Here is a 22171-nt window from a genome sequence, read left to right on the forward strand (position 1 = left end):
GAGTTGGACTGTGAAGAAAGCTGAGCACTGAGGAATTGATGCTTTTGAACTGTGGTGTTGGAGAAGACTCTTGAGAGTCCCTTGGACTGCAAGGAGATCCAACCAGTCCATTCTGAAGGAGATCAGCCCTGGGATTTCTTTGGAGGGAATGATGCTGAAGCTGAAACTCCAGTACTTTGGCCACCTCATGTGAAGAGTTGACTCATTGGAAAAGACTCTGATGCTGGGAGGGATTGGGGGCAGGAGGAGAAGGGGCCGACCGAGGATGAGATGGCTGGATGGCATCACGGACTCGATGGACGTGAGTCTGAGTGAACTCCGGGAGTTGGTGATGGACAGGGAGGCCTGGCGTGCTGCGATTCATGGGGTCACAGAGTCGGACACGACTGAGCAACTGAACTGAACTGAACTAAACTAAATTGTGCATTTAATTTTATGCTTATTTGATTACTCTCTATTCCTCCCACCCCACTGTAAGTTCTCTAAGAATAAGAACCAAGTCTGATTTTGCTCACCACAGTGTACCGTGCTGATATACAAGTGCCTAACATATACTAAGTGTGCAATAAACAGTCATTGACAAATAATGAAAGCTTGTCACTAACATTCTTGAAAATTAATACCAATATGAAAATATCATCAGTAACTTTCAGCTGAAAACATAATTTACCTATCACATTCAAGTTCCTCAGGCCATCGGATCCCAAAAGTGTCCATTAATTTCTTGCAATCAGAATACACTTTCTCACAGAATTTCCGACAGGGTGGAACCACATGAATTTGCTCAGTGCAGGTTGGTACAAAAGCTTTGCAAAGGAAAGTTTCAACATTTGGTGAACATTCCAGATTTGCAAGAGGAAGAAAAATCTATTTAAAAAAACAATAAGAGAAGGTTAGAAAACATTTTAATACAACAAATAAAATTTTTAGCATATAGTTTTTCACTTAGACTCCAAAAGAATTTTAAATCTCACTCTCAATACAATCAAATCTGAGGAGATAAGTGTTTAATTAGACATAAGAACCCTTCATACACAATGGAATATTAATTTATACAATTATGCATTTTCAAGCAGACATTAGGGTTAAATCAAAAGTATGAGTTGATTGGTAGATGAAATAAATTATGCAAATATTCAATTTATAAGCATATGCTCCCTGGAGGAGGAAATGGCAACCCACTCCAGTAGTCTTGAATGGAAAATTGCATGCACAGAGGAGCCTGGTGGGTGATAGTCCATGGGGTTGCAAAGAGTCAGACATGACTGGGCATGCATGCAAGTATATCTGAAGATATCCTATCACTACACTGAGCATACTGGAGAATAAAGGAATGTTTGGGGTGGAAGGAACAGCATGAAAAATGGCATGAGGATCATAAGAATATGGTGGATTCAGGGAAAGAAGTTCACTATGACTAGATTACAAGGTCAAAGACTTGAAGTCAAGGATGGAGTAGACAGAGATGAGACTGAAGAGGTTCCTTGACCTGATCACAGAGAGCACAGATGACATGCTAAATTGCTTGGATTATAAAAGAAGGAGTGGGATCCTAGGAGAATTGTAAGCAGGAGATGTCTACAGTCTGACAGCTGTGTTTGAATGCTAGCTCCACATTTACTAGTTTTATAACTCTGGCAGGTTACTTAAAGTCACTGTGCCTTAGTTTCTTCATCTGTTAAATGGCAATAGTAATAGTACTTATCTCACAAGATTGTTATGAATACAAGGTTAATAAATGTAAAGCGCTTAGAACAGCGTTGAGCATATAGTTACATACTCAATAAATATTCAACCTAGTGGCTTAGATGGTAAAGCCTCTGCCTGCAATGCAGAAGACCCGGGTTCAGTTCCTGGGTCGGGAAGATCCCCTGGAGAAGAGAATGGCAACCCACTCCAGTATTCTTGCCTGAAGAATTCCACAGACAAAGGTACCTGGTGGGCTACAGTCTGTGCGATGGCAAAGAGGCGGGCACGACTGAGTGACTAACACACACACCCACACACACACACACACACACGATTGTTATGAATACAAAGTTAATGAATGGAAGACGCTTAGAACAGAGTCTGGTATGAAGTACTCCAGAAATGTAATTGTTGTGACTCTCACCCTTTAGGGAGTGTGGCTAGGTTCTGGAAGAACACGGTAGGCTGAGCACACATGGTTATCTCCTTTCCCCCCTCCCTGCTTCCTTACTAACAGGACAGACCCACTAGTAAGCGAACAAGAGAGACTACTTTAGCATATCAGAGTCCTCCAAAGAACAAACAGGAAACAAAACAACAAAAAGGAAAGCCCCAAACCTTGAGCAACAGAAGGCTACTAGAGGAGTGGTAAGTGGCTTAATGGGACAAAGCTGGAATGGAGGGATTCACACGAGGATGAGCTGATTCATTTGCCCTAAAGAATCTGAGAGTCTCAGTTCTTTGAAGCACAGAGTGGCATAAAAGGCTACAACTGGAGGACCGTTTACACGTTAGTTCCTCACTATGTCACCCCTCCAACCCCTACCAGGCAGCCAGATGACCACTGCATCCTACCAAGGCTGTTTCCAGAAGAAATGGAACTAGACGTTCGGCACTTGGGTATCAGGCACAGAGCAGGGCAAAAGCACGATCCACAGTGAAGGGAGGGACTGAGGAACAGGCTGCCTGTGGAAACAGGAAGCCCTCACCTTCTCCTGCTCTGTTTCCCAAAGGCCGGCAAACCGGCAGATACCTAGCATCCCCCAACTTTGGAAAAAACCCAACAGCTTTGGAGAAAAGACCTCTACACACTGACACTGGAAAAGCTAGTTGACCTCGAGCTCACCTTACTATGAAGCCCACCAGTAACAAGGCCCATTCACGCACACAGAGCTTCTCAGTGCCCCACACAAACATACTGGACAGCCAGGCATCATCAGGCATCTGCAGAAAACACCACGAAGGATAGAAACTAAAATAAGCAAGCAGATAAAATGAAACGTGGAGGAAACAGATTATCCAGGGAAGAGATGAAAACAAACCACAAAACAAACAAGAAGCTTAGTAAGTTAAATGAGAAGCTACTGCTTCCATTAAAAAGAATAAGATGGTAAGGAAAATTTAAAAATAAGATAGCTGAAATTAAAAACTCTATAGAAGCACTAGAAGATAGAGCTGAAAGAAGAGACAGCCCATAGGAGTACCAGTCTAAGTGTCCAACTCCTGACTAAAGGACTTATGGAAATAAATGAGGAAGATGGGATTGGGGTGACAATCAAATAGAGAAATTAAGAATATTTTTCAGAACAGGAGGATGCCAATTTCCACACTGGAAAGGTTGGCAGCACATTGCAATCCCGCTTCTAAAACATGTCTGGGCTAAAATGTCAGTCAACTCTTCTGTGTTCTCTTCTCGGGTGATGACTTGATTCCTAGTTCACTGAAAAGTCAGAAATAACCAGAAGATAATTTCCTTAGAAGCTCACAAAAGGTACCAAACCTAACCGACTTTATCCATATTCTCTCTCTTCTACTATTTCAATGGTTGAACGGCCTGAACTCATAACCAAGTCTTGCATTTGTACACTGGACCCCTTCCCACTTTCCTAATCAAGGACTTCCCTCTGGTAATGGTCTCCTATTCTTGCAATAATTTCCCCCCTCTGTTACAGTGATTCCATCATACAAACTTACTCTATTATCGCTAACCATTAAAAAAAATCTTTCCTTGACTCCACATTCCCACTCCAACTCAGGTATCATTTCTTTTTTTTCTTCCTCTTTATAAAAAAAAAACAAACAAAAAACCTGAAAATAGTTATCTTTACCCACTTTCTTCAGTTCTGCTTTTCCATTTCCTTTCGAGCCCACTCTCCAGTCTGGTTTTGTCTGCATACTTCAGTGAAACTGCTTGTCAGAGATACCAATAAGCTTCAGATTGTCAAGTCCAATGGTCAATTCTGAGTCCTCATTCTACTCAACTCTTAACATTTGACACAGTAGATCCTGCCCTCCTCCTGAGATACTTTTTTCAACTGACTTCTACAACACGGATTTTCCTGAATTTCTGTGGATCTCTTTCTTCTGATTTCTTCCATTCCTCTTCTGATTTCTTCCATTTCCCAACTGGAAATACTGAAGCACTCCAGGGCTCACTCCTCAGACCTCTGTCTACTCTCTGTATACCCAACTCCTCAGGAGAAACAAATCCAGAATCACGGTACTAAACACCATCTCTCCATGAAGGATTCACAATTTCTGGCCTCTATCTCGCCTGTGAATCCTAGACTTGAATGACCATTTGCCTTCTGGACAACTCCACTTGGCTGTCAACACGCATCTCAAACCTAACACGTCGAAAACACAACTCAAACCCACTGCGCCCTATCCGCCAAACACTGCCTTAGTCTCCCATCTCAGTGAGCTAGTGCCACCATTCGCCAAGTTACTCAGGCCAAGAATCCAAAGATTCATCCTCTAGTCCTCTCCTTTCCTCACTCCATAGCCAATCCATCAGCAAATCCATTGGCTCTCCCTTCAAAATACATCTCAAATGTGACCATTTGTTGCTGTTGTTGTTCAATCACTCAGTTGTGTCTGACTATTTGCAACCCCCATGGACTGCAGCACGCCAGGCCTCCCTGTCCTTCACCATCTCCCAGAGCTTGCTCAAACTCATGTCCATTGAATCAGTGATGCCATCTAACCATCTCATCCTCTTCTGTCCCCTTCTCCTTCTGCCTTCAATCTTTCCCAGCATCAGGGTCTCTTCCAATGAGTCGGCACTTGGCATCAGGTGGCCAAAGAATTGGCGTTTCAGTTTCAGCATTAGTCCTTCCAAAGAATATTTAGGACTCATTTCTTTTAGGATTGACTGGTTTCATCTCCCTGCAGTCCAAGGGACTCTCAAGAGTCTTCTCTAGCATCACAGTTCGAAGGCATCAATTCTTCGGCGCTCAGCCTTCTTTATGGTCCAACTCTCACATTACTACTGGAAAAACCATAGCTTTGACTATATGGACTCACCGTTATTAAGTTAGTACATCTAAGCCAGTGTATATTTCACCTAGACTACTGAAATAGTCCTGACAGGTCTCACTGGGCTTCCCTGGTGGCTCAGCGGTAAAGAACCGGCTTCTAAAGAAGGGGTCTCGGAGAGGAAGGTTCGATCACTGCATCACGAAGATCCCCGGAGAAGGAAGGGAATGGCTGCCCACTCCAGTATTCTTGCCTGGTAAATCTGAGGGACAGAGGAGCCTCCCATGCTAATCCATGGGGTCGCAAAAGAGTTGAGCAACCAAACAACAACAGGTCTCACTACTTACCACCCTTGCTAATCTTACAATTTCTCTGATTCTTTAAAATGCAAATTTATCCTTGTCCGAAAGACCCCAAAGGAAAAAAAATTCAAAGTCCTTGTTAAGTCCTATAAGGCCTTAAGTTCTCTTGGCTATGTCTCCAGTTTCACTTTCTAACTCTTTCTCTTACTCCACTGCCACCAGACTGGCTTTCTGCCTCTCGGCATTCCATGTATATGTCAGGATCCTGCATTTGCTTTTCCCTTCATCTGGAACATTTTTCCTCCAGGTAGTCACAGCTTGTGTCTTGGCTCAACTGTTACCTCAGAGAGGCAGACCCTGCCAGCCCTACATAAAAATTACACTGTCTTTCTCTGGTTCATTACTATGTTTTATATTTCTTTATAGTCCTTATCAGACATCTCATTATATTACCAGTTTTATATATTCTCTAGTTTATTTTTGGACTCCCAAATCACTGCAAATGGTGACTGCAGCCATGAAATTAAAAGACGCTTGCTCCCTGGAAGAAAAGCTATGACCAACTTAGACAGCATATTAAAAAGCAGAGACATTATTTTGCTGACAAAGGTCTGTCTAGTCAAAGCTATGGCTTTTCCAGTAGTCATGTATGGATGTGAGGGTTGGACTATAAAGAAGGCTGAGTGCCAAAGAATTGATGCTTTTGAACTGTCGTGCTGGAGAAGACTCTTGAGAGTCCCTTGGACTCCAGGGAGATGAAACCAGTCAATCCTAAAGGAAATCAGTCCTAAATATTCATTGGAAGGACTAATGCTGAAACTGAAACTCCAATACTTTGGCCACCTGACGCGAAGAACTGACTCATTGGAAAAGATCCCGATGCTGAGAAAGATTGAAGGCAGGAGGAGAAGGGGACGACAGAGGGTGAGATGGTTGGACGGCATCACTGACTTGATGGACCTGAGTCTACACAAGCTCCGAAAGTTGGTGATGGACAGGGAGGCCTGGCATACTGCAGTCCATGGCACTGGAAAGAGTTGGACATGACTGAGCAACTGAACTGACTGATAGATTCTCTAGTTTATTTCTGCCTTCACTGTCAGAAGGTAAATTCCAAAAGGGAAGGGATTTTTTTTTTTTTTTTTTTACTGCTGTATCCACAGTGCCTAGAACCATTTGTGTGAGTGTAGAGTGATTTATCTATAAATATTTATTGAACAAATGATAACTATTCAGAGCAATGAATGAACAATGACAAGGCATGTCAAAAAATTTCAAACCATCAAGATGAAGAAAAGATCATAAATATTTCCAGCTGGAAAAAAATAGCCCACATGCAAAGGAATTAAATTCTGAATATTTGATAATATCAGATGTTAGAAGACAATGCAGAAGTAATTCATAAAATTTGGAAGGAGCATTACTTTCAATTTAGAATTCTACACCCAACCAAACATTTAGCTGACAGTAAAATAATGATCTTTTGGGCCCTGTGAGGAAGCAAATGTTTACCTTTCAAATATGCCTTTGAAGGAAGCAACTAGAGGATATAGTATTCCTAAAACCAACTGAAGGAGTATATGGATAAATCAGGAAGGAAAATGACACGGGACTCAGGAATTAGTAGACCCAACACTAAGAATGGCAAGAGGAAGCCACAGTACCACCCCTGAGACTCTAAACCGAGCAGCCAGAGCGTACTGATAAAAGGACAGACAGACAGCTGGAGGAGGAAGACCTCCAAGGGGCTGGAAGTGGGGGACTGGAGCTGACAGATTATATGATACTCTCAGCACCTGGGATAATTACTGCTATATGTCTAACAAGTCTGCTGGAACATCTGAAAAAAATTAGCCATAGGTACACAGGAAACAAAGCAAATGGGGAGAGATGCAAATACTGCATTACCTGGGGGGAGGGGGCGGGGGGATTAATAGGAGGAGGCGGGGGGGTGGGGTGGGGGCATAGGTATTACAGAAGTAAATGTAATCAAAGTATACTACTCGATTCAGCAGGGTATCATATTGCATCAGGTTGAGAGAAATAAAAGTGGAAGAATAAGATAAATAAATTATCAACTACCATAATGGAGGAAAGACTGAAAGACTGAACAGATACTGCCTGAAGTTGTAAACTGATACATCAATAAACAACAAACTAAGCATATTAGGTAGAATATGGCCTACATAGCGGGGGAATACCCCAAAGAGCTCAAAGTACCTGCCACGAGGGAGGAGGACTGGGTGGAGATAGAGAACAGTGGGCAAGGACTGCTGTTTTCCTGTTAAAAGTCCTTAATTCTGAGGGTTTTTTCCCAACTTTATTCAGGTATAATTGATGTATGATAAACTGAACATGCATAAAGTGCATTCTTTGATAGGTTTTGAAATCATTGCCATAATCAAGGTACCAATTTATCCATCCAGAAGTTTCCTCTTGCCTGTTGGTAATCCCTCCCTCCTATCCCCTCTCTCATCAACACCCCCTCTCCCAGCCATAACCTTCCCTGGCAATCACTGATCTGTTTTCTATCACTATAGAGTGGTATTTTTCTAGAATTTTACATGAAGGGAATCATACAGTATATATTCTTTTTTGTCTGGTTTCTTTCCCTTAGCATCATTTCGAGATTCATCACGTTGTTGTGTACATCAACACTTCATTCTTTACAACTGCCTAGTGGTTCTCTACTGTACTGGGCTTCCTGATGGATGATAAAGAATCTGCCTGCAATGCAGGAGAACTGAGTTTGATCCCTGCGTCTGAAAGTTCTCCTGGAAAAGGGAATGGCAGGTCATTCCAGTATTCTTGTCTGGAAAGTTCCATGGACAGAGGAGCCTGGCAGGCTACAATTCAAAGGATTGCAAAGAATTGGACACGACTGAGAGATTAAGACAAACACTATTGTATGGCTATATCAAAATTTGCTTATCCATTCTCCTATTGATGGACAGTAAGAATTGCCCATGGGACAAGTGAGTGTCTGTATCTACTAACAGGAAGTTAAATAAAAAGAGCTCTGCAGGTAAGAGATTAGGTTAAGGTTACAGATTTGCAAGTCATCATTATAAAAATGGTAACTAAAACGACTGAATGAAATTATCCAAAGAGAACATGTAGAGTAAGATGAAAAACCTGAATCAAGGGGGAATGCACTGATCTTATATAATATATTCTTTCTTTCCAAATGCCACTGAAATGTGAGAAAATGTTTAAAGATAAAATAGAAAATCTATAGCTACACAAAAAATAGGGAAAGGGTCTCATCAGTGAACTATGAACACTGCGATATCTCTGAAAAATCAAAAGGAGAATGAAGACTTCTACTTTCAGCACTGTGACCAATTAAACATCTCTGGCCACAAAACATTCAGATTCCAGACAAACTGCAACAGATAAACTTTAAAATACACTGCTGAGCACTGCATTAACCTAATAAAATGGCACAAAATATACAAAATGCAAAGCAACAAATCTACATGGAGAAGTGGATAATTCCATGATCACAATGGGAAATTTCAATGCATAGTTCTTAGTAAATGAAAGACCAAGTAGACAAAAAAATTAGTAAGTAAATATGAGATGTGATTCAGTTCAGTTCAGTTGCTCAGTCATGTCCAACTCTTTGCAACCCCATGAATCGCAGCATGCCAGACCTCCCTGTCCATCACCGACTCCCAGAGTTTACCCAAACTCATGTCCATCGAGTCGGTGATGCCATCCAGCCATCTCATCCTCTGTCATCCCCTTCTCCTCCTGCGCCCAATCCCTCCCATCATCAGGGTCTTTTCCAATGAGTCAGCTTCTTCGCATGAGGTAGCCAAAGTATTGGAGTTTCAGCTTTAGCATCATTCCTTCCAATGAACACTCAGGACTGATCTCCTTTAGGATGGACTGGTTGGATCTCCTTGCAGTCCAAGGGACTCTCAAGAGTCTTCTCTAATACCACAGTTCAAGAGCATCAATTCTTCGGTGCTCAGCTTTCTTTATAGTCCAACTCTCACATCCATACATGACCACTGGAAAAACCACAGCCTTGACTAGACAGACCTTTGTTGGCAAAGTAATGTCTCTGCTTTTTAATATGCTATCTAGGTTGGTCATAACTTTCCTTCCAAGGAGTACATTGCAATTAACAAGTCTGGTTTAAAGGCATGCCAAACTATTAGAGGACAAGAGCTGTGGAGGATTTTGGACCAGTGCAGAGTTCACCTTGCCCTGATGGGGCAAGTGACTGAGCAAAGAGAGGGCTGCCATGATTATACACTGAAAGTTGCTCAGTCGTGTACAACCCTTTGTGACCCCTTGGACAGTATAGTTCATGGAATTTTCCAAGCCAGAATACTGGAGTGGGTAGCCTTTCTCTTCTCCAGGGGATCTTCCCAACCCAGGGATTGTACCCAGGTCTCCCGCATTGCAGGCCGATTCTTTACCAGCTGAGCCAAAAGGGAAGCCCAAGGATACTGGAGTGGGTAGGCTATTCCCTTTCCAGCAGATCTTCCCAACCCAGGAATTGAACTGGGGTCTTCTGCGTTGCAAACAGATTCTTTACCAACTGAGCTATGAGGGAAATAAGGGAGATACACTGCATCTCTCTTATTTGAATGATGCTGAATTTGATACTTATTTGAATGATCCTGAAGCCTAAACCACCTAACAGGAGCTTGCCGGAGAGCAAACAGTAGAGTACTTTATCCATTTTCTCTGTCCCGAGGGGGAGAATGCCCAGCTTGTGTGAGTATCCTCTTCTGGGACTGGGGTGGAACAGGGGAGGCATGAGCAACTCGTGGTAGTTACCTCTTTGTTTGCTGTCCCAAGAGAGCCTAGTTCCTACAAATTCTGAGTCTCTGGAAATTGAATCTTATGATGGAAAGAATTAAAACACACTGCGTTTAAGTCTTCTAACCCAAGAGCTATAAATGAATTGAGGGTCAGCACTTTAGAACTATTATTGTCCTGGATGGACAAAATGAAACTAACACATGTAACTTTTGCTGCTGCTACTGCTAAGTTGCTTCAGTCGTGTCCGATTCTGTGTGACCCCATAGACGGCAGCCCACCAGGCTTCCCCGTCCCTGGGATTCTCTAGGCAAGAACACTGGAGTGGGTTGCCATTTCCTTCTCCAATGCATGAAAGTGAAAAGTGAAAGTGAAGTTACTCAGTCGTGTCTGACTCTTAGCGACCCCATGGACTGCAGCCCACCAGGCTCCTCCATCAACAGGATTTTCCAGGCAAGAGTACTGGAGTGGGCTGCCATTGCCTTCTCCAGTACCTTTTGCTATATTAAAACAATTTTCTTATGGGGCAAATAAGGCAAGTCACATGCTCTAATTCTTCTACGGTGTCAACATTGGTTAATCCAATAACGTTGTTGTTTATGCAATCCACAGGGATAAATCAGATGTTGACAACTCAAGACACCTTTAGTGGCCAGGCAGATAAATTCAAAAGGGTAGGAGTAGTTGGGTAGCAGCTGCGACTCACTTCTAGTGGACTGTTATCAGGGAGTGGGAACACAGAACTCTCCGGTATTTCAAGTTTTCATAAGAAAACAGAATCTGGATTTGTATGAGAAGTCTCCAAATAAAAAGAAAATTTAATGTGAGCATGTAAAATAACGTACAGGACAAAGCAAGCGTGTCTTAAGATCCGATCCAGTGTGGACTACTAATGTTCACGCTCCGTTACAAGCTAATAGCCGTTTAGAATTTTAGACTTGGGAGGGACTTTGTTTTTAAAACGTGTGTATATATGTGTGCATTCTGCCAAGGAATAGTTTCTTTAAGTAAGAAGTACAAAGAGGCGTAATACATTCAGTAAATAAAAGCACAGCTGCACTGGCTGAACAGGAAGCCCTCCCTCTGAGACACCTCTCACTGTTCCCCTTTCCCTCCAGTAACCTCAGAGCACCTCCAGAGACCACATCAGCAAAGCACCTACCTAATCCAAACCTTCAGACTACAAGTGAGAACATGGAATCCAATTCTTATTGAAATTGTTTTTGCAATCCCCACAACCAGTCTGAAATAGACTTTAAGGGCCTTATCCCTGAGCTAATGTTACTGATAGTAAATGAGAGCTTTGATTTATTCAGCACCTACCATAAACCAGGCACTGTGCTTTTTCATATACCAGGTCTTTTCACAGCAAGTCTGTGAGAGGGACATTCTTATTTCCACCTCATAGATGGGGAAACAGAGACTCCAAGAGCACCTTCTAGCGAGTCAATAAGTAGTAAGAGGCAACCAGGGTAGGAGCCTGGGTCCATACAACTCCAGATCTGTCCTCTGTAACCCTGATGCTAAGCTGCCATCCAGCTCTCCCTGAAAACTGCTCTTCCCCAAAGCACGACACAGGCAGGAAGGCCAATGTGAGCGGAGGCGAAGAAGGATATCAAAAGAGAACTGAGTCACCTAGCACAAAACAAAACCAATGTTCACGGGACACATTACTCAAGACAATAAAACCTTAAACTATGTTTATCATATTCTGGATGATACATGCACCTCCTGAAGCTGGTAATTCTGGAACAGGTAATTTTATAACACATAATAGCACTTTAAATAATGGGTAGTCAGCCTGTTAATGAACTCATCCCAAATGGTTGAAAAAACAGAAGAAGCATATTTTCCTCATCTTTTAAATAAAATTCTTGATGGAAATCATCTATGTTCTTCCATAAAAATGTCCTGGGTTTCATTCTCAGAAACCAAGCCTTGACTGAGATGGAAAGACTACTAATATGACTCACTGTGACATTTCCTGCATCCTTAATCTTGTACTCAGAATATCACCATGTTATTTAACTAGTATTCAGCATGGCAGGATGTCATCTAATTCTTTGGTGGAAATAATGCCAGCACTGTAGTTATGGTCCCAGCTCTGCCATGAACTATTGGTGTCACCTTTGGCAGCAAACTTTCTGTCTTTGAGTCTCAGAACATTCGTCAGGAAAATGAATGTGACGAACTCCAGGATGGCCTCTAAGGACACTTTGTGTCTCAAAAAGTTCATGAAGAAGCTGACAAAGTGTGAATAGCAGAGGTGGACATACATTTCAAAGCAACTGGTGGTACTACGATGAACATTTCTCCTTGTCAGTTAACTAACTCTGTACTGAGCTCATTCCCATCTGCCCAGCAGTACGATTCTGGGGAATCCCAAAGTAGGTGGGCGGCTGCACAAAGCTAAGGATGGATGCAACCTGACAACAAAAATACAGACACGATTTTTAAGCTAGGCCATTCTTCCAGGTGTTGAGATTCCTGTACAAAAGAACAGTCGGATTACTTGATGCATTTGCAATGGGATCAGTAATATCCATGGGGCCAAAGTAAGTGTCCAGGGACAATGGTTCAGGAAATGCCCACTGGCACTGGTGAGGGGGTGATCCTGTGGCCTGATCTTAACTGTGTGTTCTTCCTCTTTGCTTCTCTATGGTTCTCCAGCCTCTCCAATGATCCGACAAGCCACCCAACATCCATCCATTTTCTGCTTCAGTTAGTCAAAGTGGGGTTCTATTGTTTGCAACCAAGAAGACCAGCCAGCTTGGCAATGATATAAAGAATGAGTTGTAAATGACCTCAGTGAAATGAGAAGCATTCTAGAACTAGTTTTCCGGCCTAACTGGGGCCAAAAGCAAGTGAACATTCTATCAGTGTTTAAAGATGGAAATCTGGAAGTCCATGGTATGTAGCAGAAAAGCAATTAACTGCGTTATCTTATAATCACTCGGATTCAAAGAACTTCTGCTACCAGAGAAGCCGAGAAATGCATAAAGAGCATCATGTACTCAAGGCCCACGGGCTGAAGTGAGTGCTTCTAAGGGCACTGTTGGCTTAGGAAGAAAGTGACAAACCGGCACCCCTGAATTCTCGGTTCAAGGTGTGGGGTGCAACACAAGGATCAAAGGCCACTCCAGACTGGTAGGTGCCACCTTTGGTAAGCAAGAAAACATACACACGAGGCCTGTCTCGGGCAGCTGCAAGATGATGAGACCTCCGCACCTGCCCGCCAGAATCTTAAAGGTTTATACAGAGGCCTTAACTGGGCTCAGTCACACAGACCATCCACTGGCTTCAGTACCGCTTTACTATCTCAAGGCTGAAGGTGAAAACCAAAGGTACAGACTGATCCTGCAGGCTGCCAAATTATATCAGTTAAATTTGCTTCCCTTTCATATAAGAGATCTAACAATATAGTGATAAGGAGGGATACTGTGATGAGTGGGACCTCAAGATGTGACGTGGGGGTACATGACAAGGTTCAGAGTATCCATGCAGGATTCTGAACCCACAGCCCTCAAGGCAGACCCTCATCCCTTTTCTGCTGGGGCACTCCTCTGAAAGATATACTTTGTAACAAGAAAAGAAAATAAATAGCCTCAAACCCATTCCCACCATTCTTCAATGTCTTCATCTGTAGGTAGAGTTCTACCCACTGTGCTCTGGAACAGTTAAATCAAACTAAATCTGGAAAAAGGATTATATATTGTTTATAAGACACTATACATTTACATTGGTTTGAGGGTGCTAGATTATGGAGGAAAGGACAAAATTTTAGATGGGGCTACGATATATTGACACAAATGTATTGATTCTAGATTTAATGTGGTAGCTTCAGAGCTGGTCTTTTGGGGGTCAGATGATCAGTGGGTTTTAACAGGGGCTTGGTGGGATCTTGTTGGAGAAGATAATGGGGAGGACATGACCCATGAGCTAGACCCTGGCAACTGGAGTTCTCTCATCCCCTCTCCTGTCCTTGGAAGTTATGTTCACGGGCTTTCCCAGCCCTAGAAGCTGCCCAAGACTCATAGTCTGCCCAAGTACCATACTGGCTTCCTGGATAAACATTTTTATGGTTGAAGTAGTCAAATGAAAAATATTAGAGATCTCCCTCTACCATAGCAGGAAATCAAAAGCAATACTGCAGATGGGGCTTTCAGAGGTAAGTAATGCCCATATTCATGGGTAGCAATTCTTGGCATCTGTCCATTTTAACTGGATATGTTATTAATATATTGTCTTGAGCGACCTTAATCAAATGTATAAGGTAGTTTTCCAGATGTGGTCTCTTTAATGCAACAAATCAGTACACCCTTGGCAACACATATGCAGCTTGAATCTGGCCAATGCTTTTTCCTCCAAAAGGAATTTCCTTTCACCTTAGCAAGGAGAGCAACACGTCTTCACCAACTTGCCTCAGAGCATTCTCAGAGTGTTTCCTGAAACAGCAGCAGCAGCAGCCCCTGGAAATCTGTTAGAAAAGCAAATTCTCCATCCCGCATCCGACCTACTAATTCGGGAGGTGGGGTCAGTGATCTGTGTTTTAACGAGCCCTACAGACGATTCTGATGCATGCTAGAGGGTGAGGAACACTGCCTTAGAGTAACATCAGCTCTTCAGCTTTGTGCCTTAATTTCATTTGACCAGAGACTGGAGACTCTAAGCATATTACTGTTTCATAGGACATCACACTAGCCCGTCTTATTCAGGACAGAAAGCTGGTGAGGCCATAGATACATTCCAATGAGGATATTAACCCTACATAATAAAAGGGACCTCCCACCTTGATTCTACTAATGGTTCCTGGCAGACACTGGACACATCTATGGAACACCTGGAGATAATCAGCCCAAGACCGCTCATGAACTGGGTTTATCTGCTGATCTACTTATGACATCAGGTGTAGCCAATAGCATTCCTTCTTCAAGTGGCCGGAGTAGAACTCAAAAGACAAGGGAAAGCTATAGCTCATACCCTCAGAATGCGTACTTCCGCCATACTACACCTTTTCCTTAAAACACACTGGCTAGCTCCCCATGCTGTAATCACATGATAATGGAAAGAACCATAGCATGGACCTGGGCTTGCTGTTGCTGTAAGATCCTGAAGAGAAACTCTGGGTTAGATGGCTAATAGAGAGGAATCTGAAGAGGAAAAATACTTTTATTTTAAAAAATATCAAAATATGTAGAGCTAAGCCTCTGCAGAGTGCTCTTGTGGTAGTATCTTATCTATACCTTGCCTCCCTTTGTCCTAAAACAAGATTATATAAACATTTGTTACTTTTCTGAAGCCCCTGGTACGTGGAAGAAGCCACTTTACTAGTGACCAAGGCCAAGTGACTGTCAAGCATCTGATTCTGAGCTTAGGATTTGTGCTTTCTACTTCTGGTGATATGCACAGTAACTCAAGAAGTGCTAAGAGCTTTATTTCCTATCTTAATGTCACCAAAAAGAAATCCAAGTTCCAGTGACAGTAATGAAAACAGAGAATGTGAAGAAGTTTAAAAAATGGTTGAAACGAAAGTGGTGCACCGTAGCTAGGAAACAGACTCACTAAAGAGCTAAAGGGGTCCTCAACCGTTTACACTTCACAGAGCAAATACTTTCAAAGTGGTTACAAGAGTCTAGAGTAAATTTTTGAGAATGTTAATTGACTAGTATATAATCAAGTGGTGAAAACTTTGCCACTTATTATCATGAATGTGACCAATCTCAGGCAAGTTAACTTCTTTTTTAAAAATGCAAAGCAGGGCCTGGGATATAAGAAAAGAATAATAAGCAGAAATGTGCATTATTTCCACAACAGAAAACTTATTAAAGTACTTAGGTAGCTCAGCAGTAAAGAATCCACGGGAGACATGGGTTTGATCCCTGGGTCAGGAAAATCCCCTGGAGTAGGAAATGGCAGCCTTGCCTGGAGAATCCCATGGACAGAGAAGCCTGGCAGGCTACAGTCCATGGGGTCATCAAAGAGGTGGACACGACTGAGTACGGAATAACCGCAGCAACAAAGCAACAAAGTGAGCACTATACATTTTAAACTATTTCTCCAAAAGAGCTTTCTTTTGGAAATTAAACAAATATATATTAAGTTCTTGGCACTGCAAAATAACCTATCCACTGAAGAGTCAATCTTTAAATTTAAAATTTGTTACTTAAGGGGATTTAAGTAATAAATTTAAGCAAAATTAAGTAACAAATTTAAGTAAAATTTGTTACTTAAGTCCCCCCTACTTAGAGGAACTTCCCTGGTGGTCCAGTAGCTAACACTTGGCGTTCCCAGGGGGGTCCAAGTTTGCTCCCTGGTCAGGGAACTAGATTCCACATGCCACAACTAAGATCCAACACAGTGAAACAAACAAATAAAAATAAATATTAAAAAGAATAAACTTATAACTTAGAGAGTGTGGCCAAGATGGTGGAGCCAGAAGGCTTTGAGCTCACCTCCTCCCACAGGCACACCAAAATTACAGCTATGTACACAGCAACTACTGATGAACACGACTTGAAGACTAGCAGAAAAAATTTTCCACAACTAAAGACATAAAGAAAGAACCACAATGAGACAGGTAGGGGAGGTAGTGATCCAGCACAGTCAAGATCGACTCCCCAAGGTAGGCAACCCACAAACGGAAGGATAGTCACAACTGCAGAGGTTTTCCCCAGGAGTGAGCGTCCTAGCCCTACATCAGCTCCCTAACCAGGGGTCTCACACTGGGAAGATGAGAGCCCAGGATCCCTAGCCTTAAAGGCCAGCAGCGCTGCACACAGGAAAGCTGGAGAGATGCAAGAAAGAGATATTCTACACTCAAAGGGCACATACAAAACTGCACACACTCCCAGTGCCAGTGCCGAGGCAGTAACGTGACCGGTAAGACCACCTTGCTGATCTTAGCCTCCCAGAGAGGCAGAAGGCAAGGGACTCCTCCAGGGGAAATAGACACTGGCGGCACCCACTTGGGAAGCTCATTCTACCACGAGGACAACGGTGTTGGCAAGTGCCGTTTTTGAGTCTTCCCTCTAGCCTATTCATAGTGGGGGGTCCACTACCACTGGTGGCCACCAAACAAGGCAGGGATGTGGCAGCCAGTAGGGCCAGGGACCAGACCCACCTACCAGGGTGCCCACAGTAGTCAGGCCTGTCACACCAGGAGGACCCACACAGTGGACACCCTCAGAGCATATGGCCCTGGAGACCAGAGAGGAGTGATCTGCCAGGCCCCACGGGATGTCTCCTACATAAGACCAGTTCCCCAAGACTGGGAAACATAACTGACCTACTTAGTACATAGAAACAAGCACAAGGATTTGGGAAAATGAAGAGACAGAGGAATATGATCCAAATGAAGAAACAAGACAAAACCTTGTAAGAACTGAGCACAGTGGAAATACGCGATCTGTCAGATAAAGAGTTCAAGATAATGACCACAAGATGCTCAAATGAATTCAGAAGAATGGATAAATACAGTGAGAAATTTAATAGAGCTTAAAATTATAAAGAAGAATTAAACAGAACTGAAGAATATAATAACTGAAAGAAACAAATATACTCCAAGAAATAAACAGTAGATCAGATAATACAGAGGACCAGATCAGTGAACTGGAATACAGAGTAAAAATCTCCCAAGCTGAACTGAAAAAAGGAAAAAGAATTTTTAAAAATGAGGATACTTTAAGAGACCTCTGGGACAGCATCAAGTGTACTAACATTTTCGTTATAAGGGTCCCAGAAGGAGGAGAGAGATAAAGGGGCAGAGACTTCACTGGAAGAAAACTTATAACTTGAAAGACTATAATTCACATTCAGGTACACCTTGAACAAACATCAATGAATGAATACATAACAAATATATAAACTAGAGTAATAAAAATTTAATATCTACAAGCTGCATTCTCAAGGAAAGGTGATAATCACAACACAATAGTCTTCCCATGGTCTAAAAGAACCACATCCCGTTGTGGAAGGCTCTCCTGAAATCACAATATCCTAGACTGTGGAATGTCAAGGAATGGCCCTAGGAACCTTGTGCCTATCAGCAGAGACTCCTAGGAGAAATATTGTCCCCTATTTCCATACAGGTCTAACCTTGATTCTGCAGACTCAGAAGTGGTCAAGGCGCTCTTTCTTTTAATGCAGAACAATGTCAGGAAGGAAGGTAAGCTTATATCTTCATTTAAAATGCAACAGTGGCCATTATACACACAACTGATCTGGAATACTTTTCCATATCTATTTCACTTTAAATGACTCAATACATGACTTTCAGAATAGTTAAACTTATTTTCAGAAAGTCTTCCCTAAAAAAATACAGAGGTTAGTCATATTAAACATTTCCTTTTGCATGGGATAGAAGTGGGGTTCACTAGACTCATCAAAAAGCAGATGAATATGTTTAGAAACCAATGCCCAATAGAAGCTGACTTTTTTCTTAAAAGTCTGTTTATACAGTTTTTCTCCATCCCCTTAGTTCTAACTGAATAGAGACATTTTAATAGTGCATATTAACAGGTGAAAGGAAAGGGTTTTTTTGGCTCACTTCCCTTTAGACCTTTCAAAAGTGGAACAACCACATGCTGTTCCAAACACAATACTTGACTTAGCTTTTGCCTAGGCCTTAACGTAGGCAATTCAAAAAGAAAAATACAATATTCCGGTTTCCATTTTCCCTAGATCAGTCTCAGCTCTTTTTGGATGAAATCAGTCTCTCAAGGGACATCAACCTCACAATTTGAGAAACAATGCTCTAGATATGAAACAAAAAGCAACACAATGGAAAACCAGCAACCATTTGTTTTTACACTTGGAGAGTTACACTGTACAACATCCTTTTCATTATAAAGCCAAGTAGCTTCTCAGAATTGTAAATTAACTCTTTGTAATACAAATCACTTCAGCCTCAGATAATAAAATAAGGGGAAAAAAAATCAGTCCTTTATTTCAGGTAATCTCTGAAACAGAACTAAAGGACCAGGATATCTTGGTCAGACCCTTTGGTTTGTGATAAATTTGACTTAAAAAAATTTTATCTGGAAAGTAAATAACATATAGCACATACAGTAACATATTAATAAGAACCCACAATAATGATTATTTATTACATGCTGTATGTATGTAATCCTTCAAGTACTTTAAACCAGGGTTCAGCAAATTATAACCTGTGGGCCAAAAATGATGCACTGTTTTTGTAAATAAAGCTTTATTGAAACACATCCACACTCATTTGTTATTTGCTACAACTGAGGAGTTGAATAGCTGTGGCAGAGACCGAATGTTTTGCAAAGCCAAAATTACTATTTCGCCCTTTACAGAAAAAGTTTGCATTCCCTGTTCTAAACGAGTGGGTCTCAAAATTTAATGTTCATAAGAAACACCTGAACAGCTTGTTATCAGTTTCCTGGGCTCTACTTTCACAGATCATGGTTCAATAGGTTGGGATGGGGTCCATGAACTTGCACTTCTAACAAGGTCACAAGCTGCTGGTCTCTGAACTAAATTTTGACAAACCACTTTGGCCTAAACCATCTCATATAATCACAGATCAGCAACGACCACAAATTCTATAAAACAGGACAGTCATCACACATAATGGAAACCAAGGCATAAAAGAGGAAGGAAACAGATCTCCTGACTTACATGAAATTCATGATAGCTATGAAGGCACAACTGATTGCCACAGTCAACAGATAATTCTTCACCCCCTCATCCTAGCATTAGTGATAGTGATAGTGTTGGTAGATCAGTCGTGTCTGACTCTTTGCGACCCCATGAACTGGAGCTTGCCAGGCTTCTCTTTCCACAGAATTCTCAAGGCAAGATATACTGTAGTGGGTTGCCATTCCCTTCTCTAAGGGATCTTTCTGACCCAGGGATTGAACCAGGGTCTCCTGCATTGCAGGCAGAGTCTTTACCATCTGAGACACCAGGGAAGCCCCTAACATTACACCAGGAAAGCATCCTGACATTGATTCACAGTGAACACTGGAAATTCAACAGGGACCAGCAGGAATCCAAAGCAATTGGGTTGGAGGTGTAAAACCCCATCAGTTCTTCAGAGAAGTTATAAAACACTTTTCAAAAATAAAAGCCCCTTTATATTCCGTTATAATTTAATACTTGACTGGACTATAAATACTCAAAGACAACATTTGAAAAGAAATCTGACACATATGGTTGATGATACAATGGTCCAATCAAAAGATTAATTCTTACATATCACATAGATAAATATAAAATTTAAATTAGTTCAAGGGTTAGTTAAAAATCTAATCCTTTCAATTAAAAATAAATACATGTCAAGCTAGTATGTGAATGAACACAGATGACACAACTGATGTATTTTATTAGAACTAGCTCAGGCAGATCAAAGGTGGCTGATATGTAAACCATCGAAAGATATGAGTGCCTTTCACTTAGACTCTGCAGAAGATACAGAGGAAGGTAAAGATTTGGAGGGAAAATTCTCTTTGCTGACTTATTAGAATAGGAAACATCTCCTTTTCCTTTAGTCAGCCTTTCTTGAACATCTACCAGGCTCAGAGGCATTGTACTAGGCATTAGAGATAGAAAAGAATAAACATCCCTCCTCTCAATGAGCTCACAAGCTCATGAGAGAGCTGTGTAAGTAAGTGTGCTACAGCATGTTAAGTACAAGGACACTTGCATAGATTATGTACTATCAGAGTGTACAGTGAGTTGATTAAATATGCTTGGGAGAAAAGTGAAAGGAAGGCTTCACTAGACATAGAGTTACTTTAATTGAGACCTGAAAAGACTGAGCAGATGAAGAAGGGCAGGTATTGAGGCAGTGGATACAATATATGCAAACGTATGGAAGTGAGAGGGAATAACAGGAATCTGAGTTCTACAAACAGCTCAGTTTGGCTGAAGCAGAGTGTATAATGTGGGAAGGGGTGAGATGGGAAGCTGGACAGGAAGGCAGGGTCACATACAAAGAACGTTGGGTGCCATGGTGGTCAGGTCTGTATTTTTCTGGCTTTAGGGAAATAAAGAATTTTAACCCCAGAGAGGACTGCACACATTTGTATATCAATAAAATCACTTTGGCACCACCAGAGGGGACAGACTGAAGCCAAAAGATTTTATTTTCGATCTAAAAACTCTGACGAGACTTTGTATCCAAGGCATGGATGAGAAAGAGAAAGGTAAAACTGATTAGAGGTTAAAAAAAATCTCCCAGCTTAATTTGTATTGAGGTTTATAAAGCAGCAGCAAAGACTGAAATTAACACATGACATTCTAATCTTAGGGAGTATTTTTTTGTTGTTGTTATCTAATAAGGTCAAGAGTTAAAAAAAAATACATAAAATAGTTTTAAAATGACACTATGGTCCATGGTGACAGAGAAGACTACATCAGACCATAGTGCTCAAATCACAGCTTCTAGCTTCATAGTGCTCAAATTACAAGCAAATCACAACTTCTTGGGGCTTCAGTTTTTCACCTATATAAACGACACATTCAAAGCTTCTTAACCTTGAGCGTCCCTGGTGGCTCAGATGGTAAAGCGTCTGCCTACAATGTGAGAGACCCGGGTTCAATCCCTGGGTCAGGAAGATCTCCTGGAGAAGGAAATGGCAACCCACTCCAGTATTCTCACCTGGAAAATCCCATGGATGGAGGAACCTGGTAGGCTACAGTCCATGGGGTCGCAAAGAGTCAGACACGACTGAGCGACTTCACACTTCACACACACAACCTGGGCTATAAACAGAAGTATATTTCAATATAATTGGTTTCCTTTGTAATCCTACTCATTTTATTTAAAATTCTGAGAATGCATCAGTGGCACAAAAAAGGATAAGAAACTCTGCATGATATTTAAGTCCCTTGTGTGCGTGCTAAGTTGCTTCAGTTGTGTCCAACTCTTTGTGACCCCATGGTGGCTACGTAGCCCACCAGGCTCCTCTGTCTATGGGGATTCTCCAGGCAAGAATACTGGAGTGGTTTGCCATTCCCTCCTCCAGGGAAGCTAGAGCTGAAGCTCCAAGACTTTGGCCGCCTGATGTAAAGAGCCGACTCATTGGAAAAGACCCTGATGCTGGGAAAGATTGAAGACGGAAGGAGAAGGGGGTGACAGAGGACGAGGTGATCGGATGAATTCACTGACTCAATGG

At 41.9% G+C, this 22171-nt stretch overlaps 1 protein-coding gene across 2 annotated transcripts in view; it reads right to left on the bottom strand.

Moving 5' to 3' along the window:
• The window catches only part of FZD6 (frizzled class receptor 6), a 38189-nt gene that overhangs the window by 12220 nt on the left and 3798 nt on the right, over positions 1 to 22171 (bottom strand). For both annotated transcript variants that reach the window (XM_069600417.1, XM_069600416.1), the window contains exon 3: positions 671 to 867. In XM_069600417.1, coding sequence (XP_069456518.1) covers positions 671 to 867 — 197 coding nt within the window. The remainder of the gene's footprint in view (positions 1 to 670; positions 868 to 22171) is intronic.

The sequence above is a fragment of the Ovis canadensis genome, chromosome 9 (assembly GCF_042477335.2).
Source record: "Ovis canadensis isolate MfBH-ARS-UI-01 breed Bighorn chromosome 9, ARS-UI_OviCan_v2, whole genome shotgun sequence".
NCBI lineage: Eukaryota > Metazoa > Chordata > Mammalia > Artiodactyla > Bovidae > Ovis > Ovis canadensis.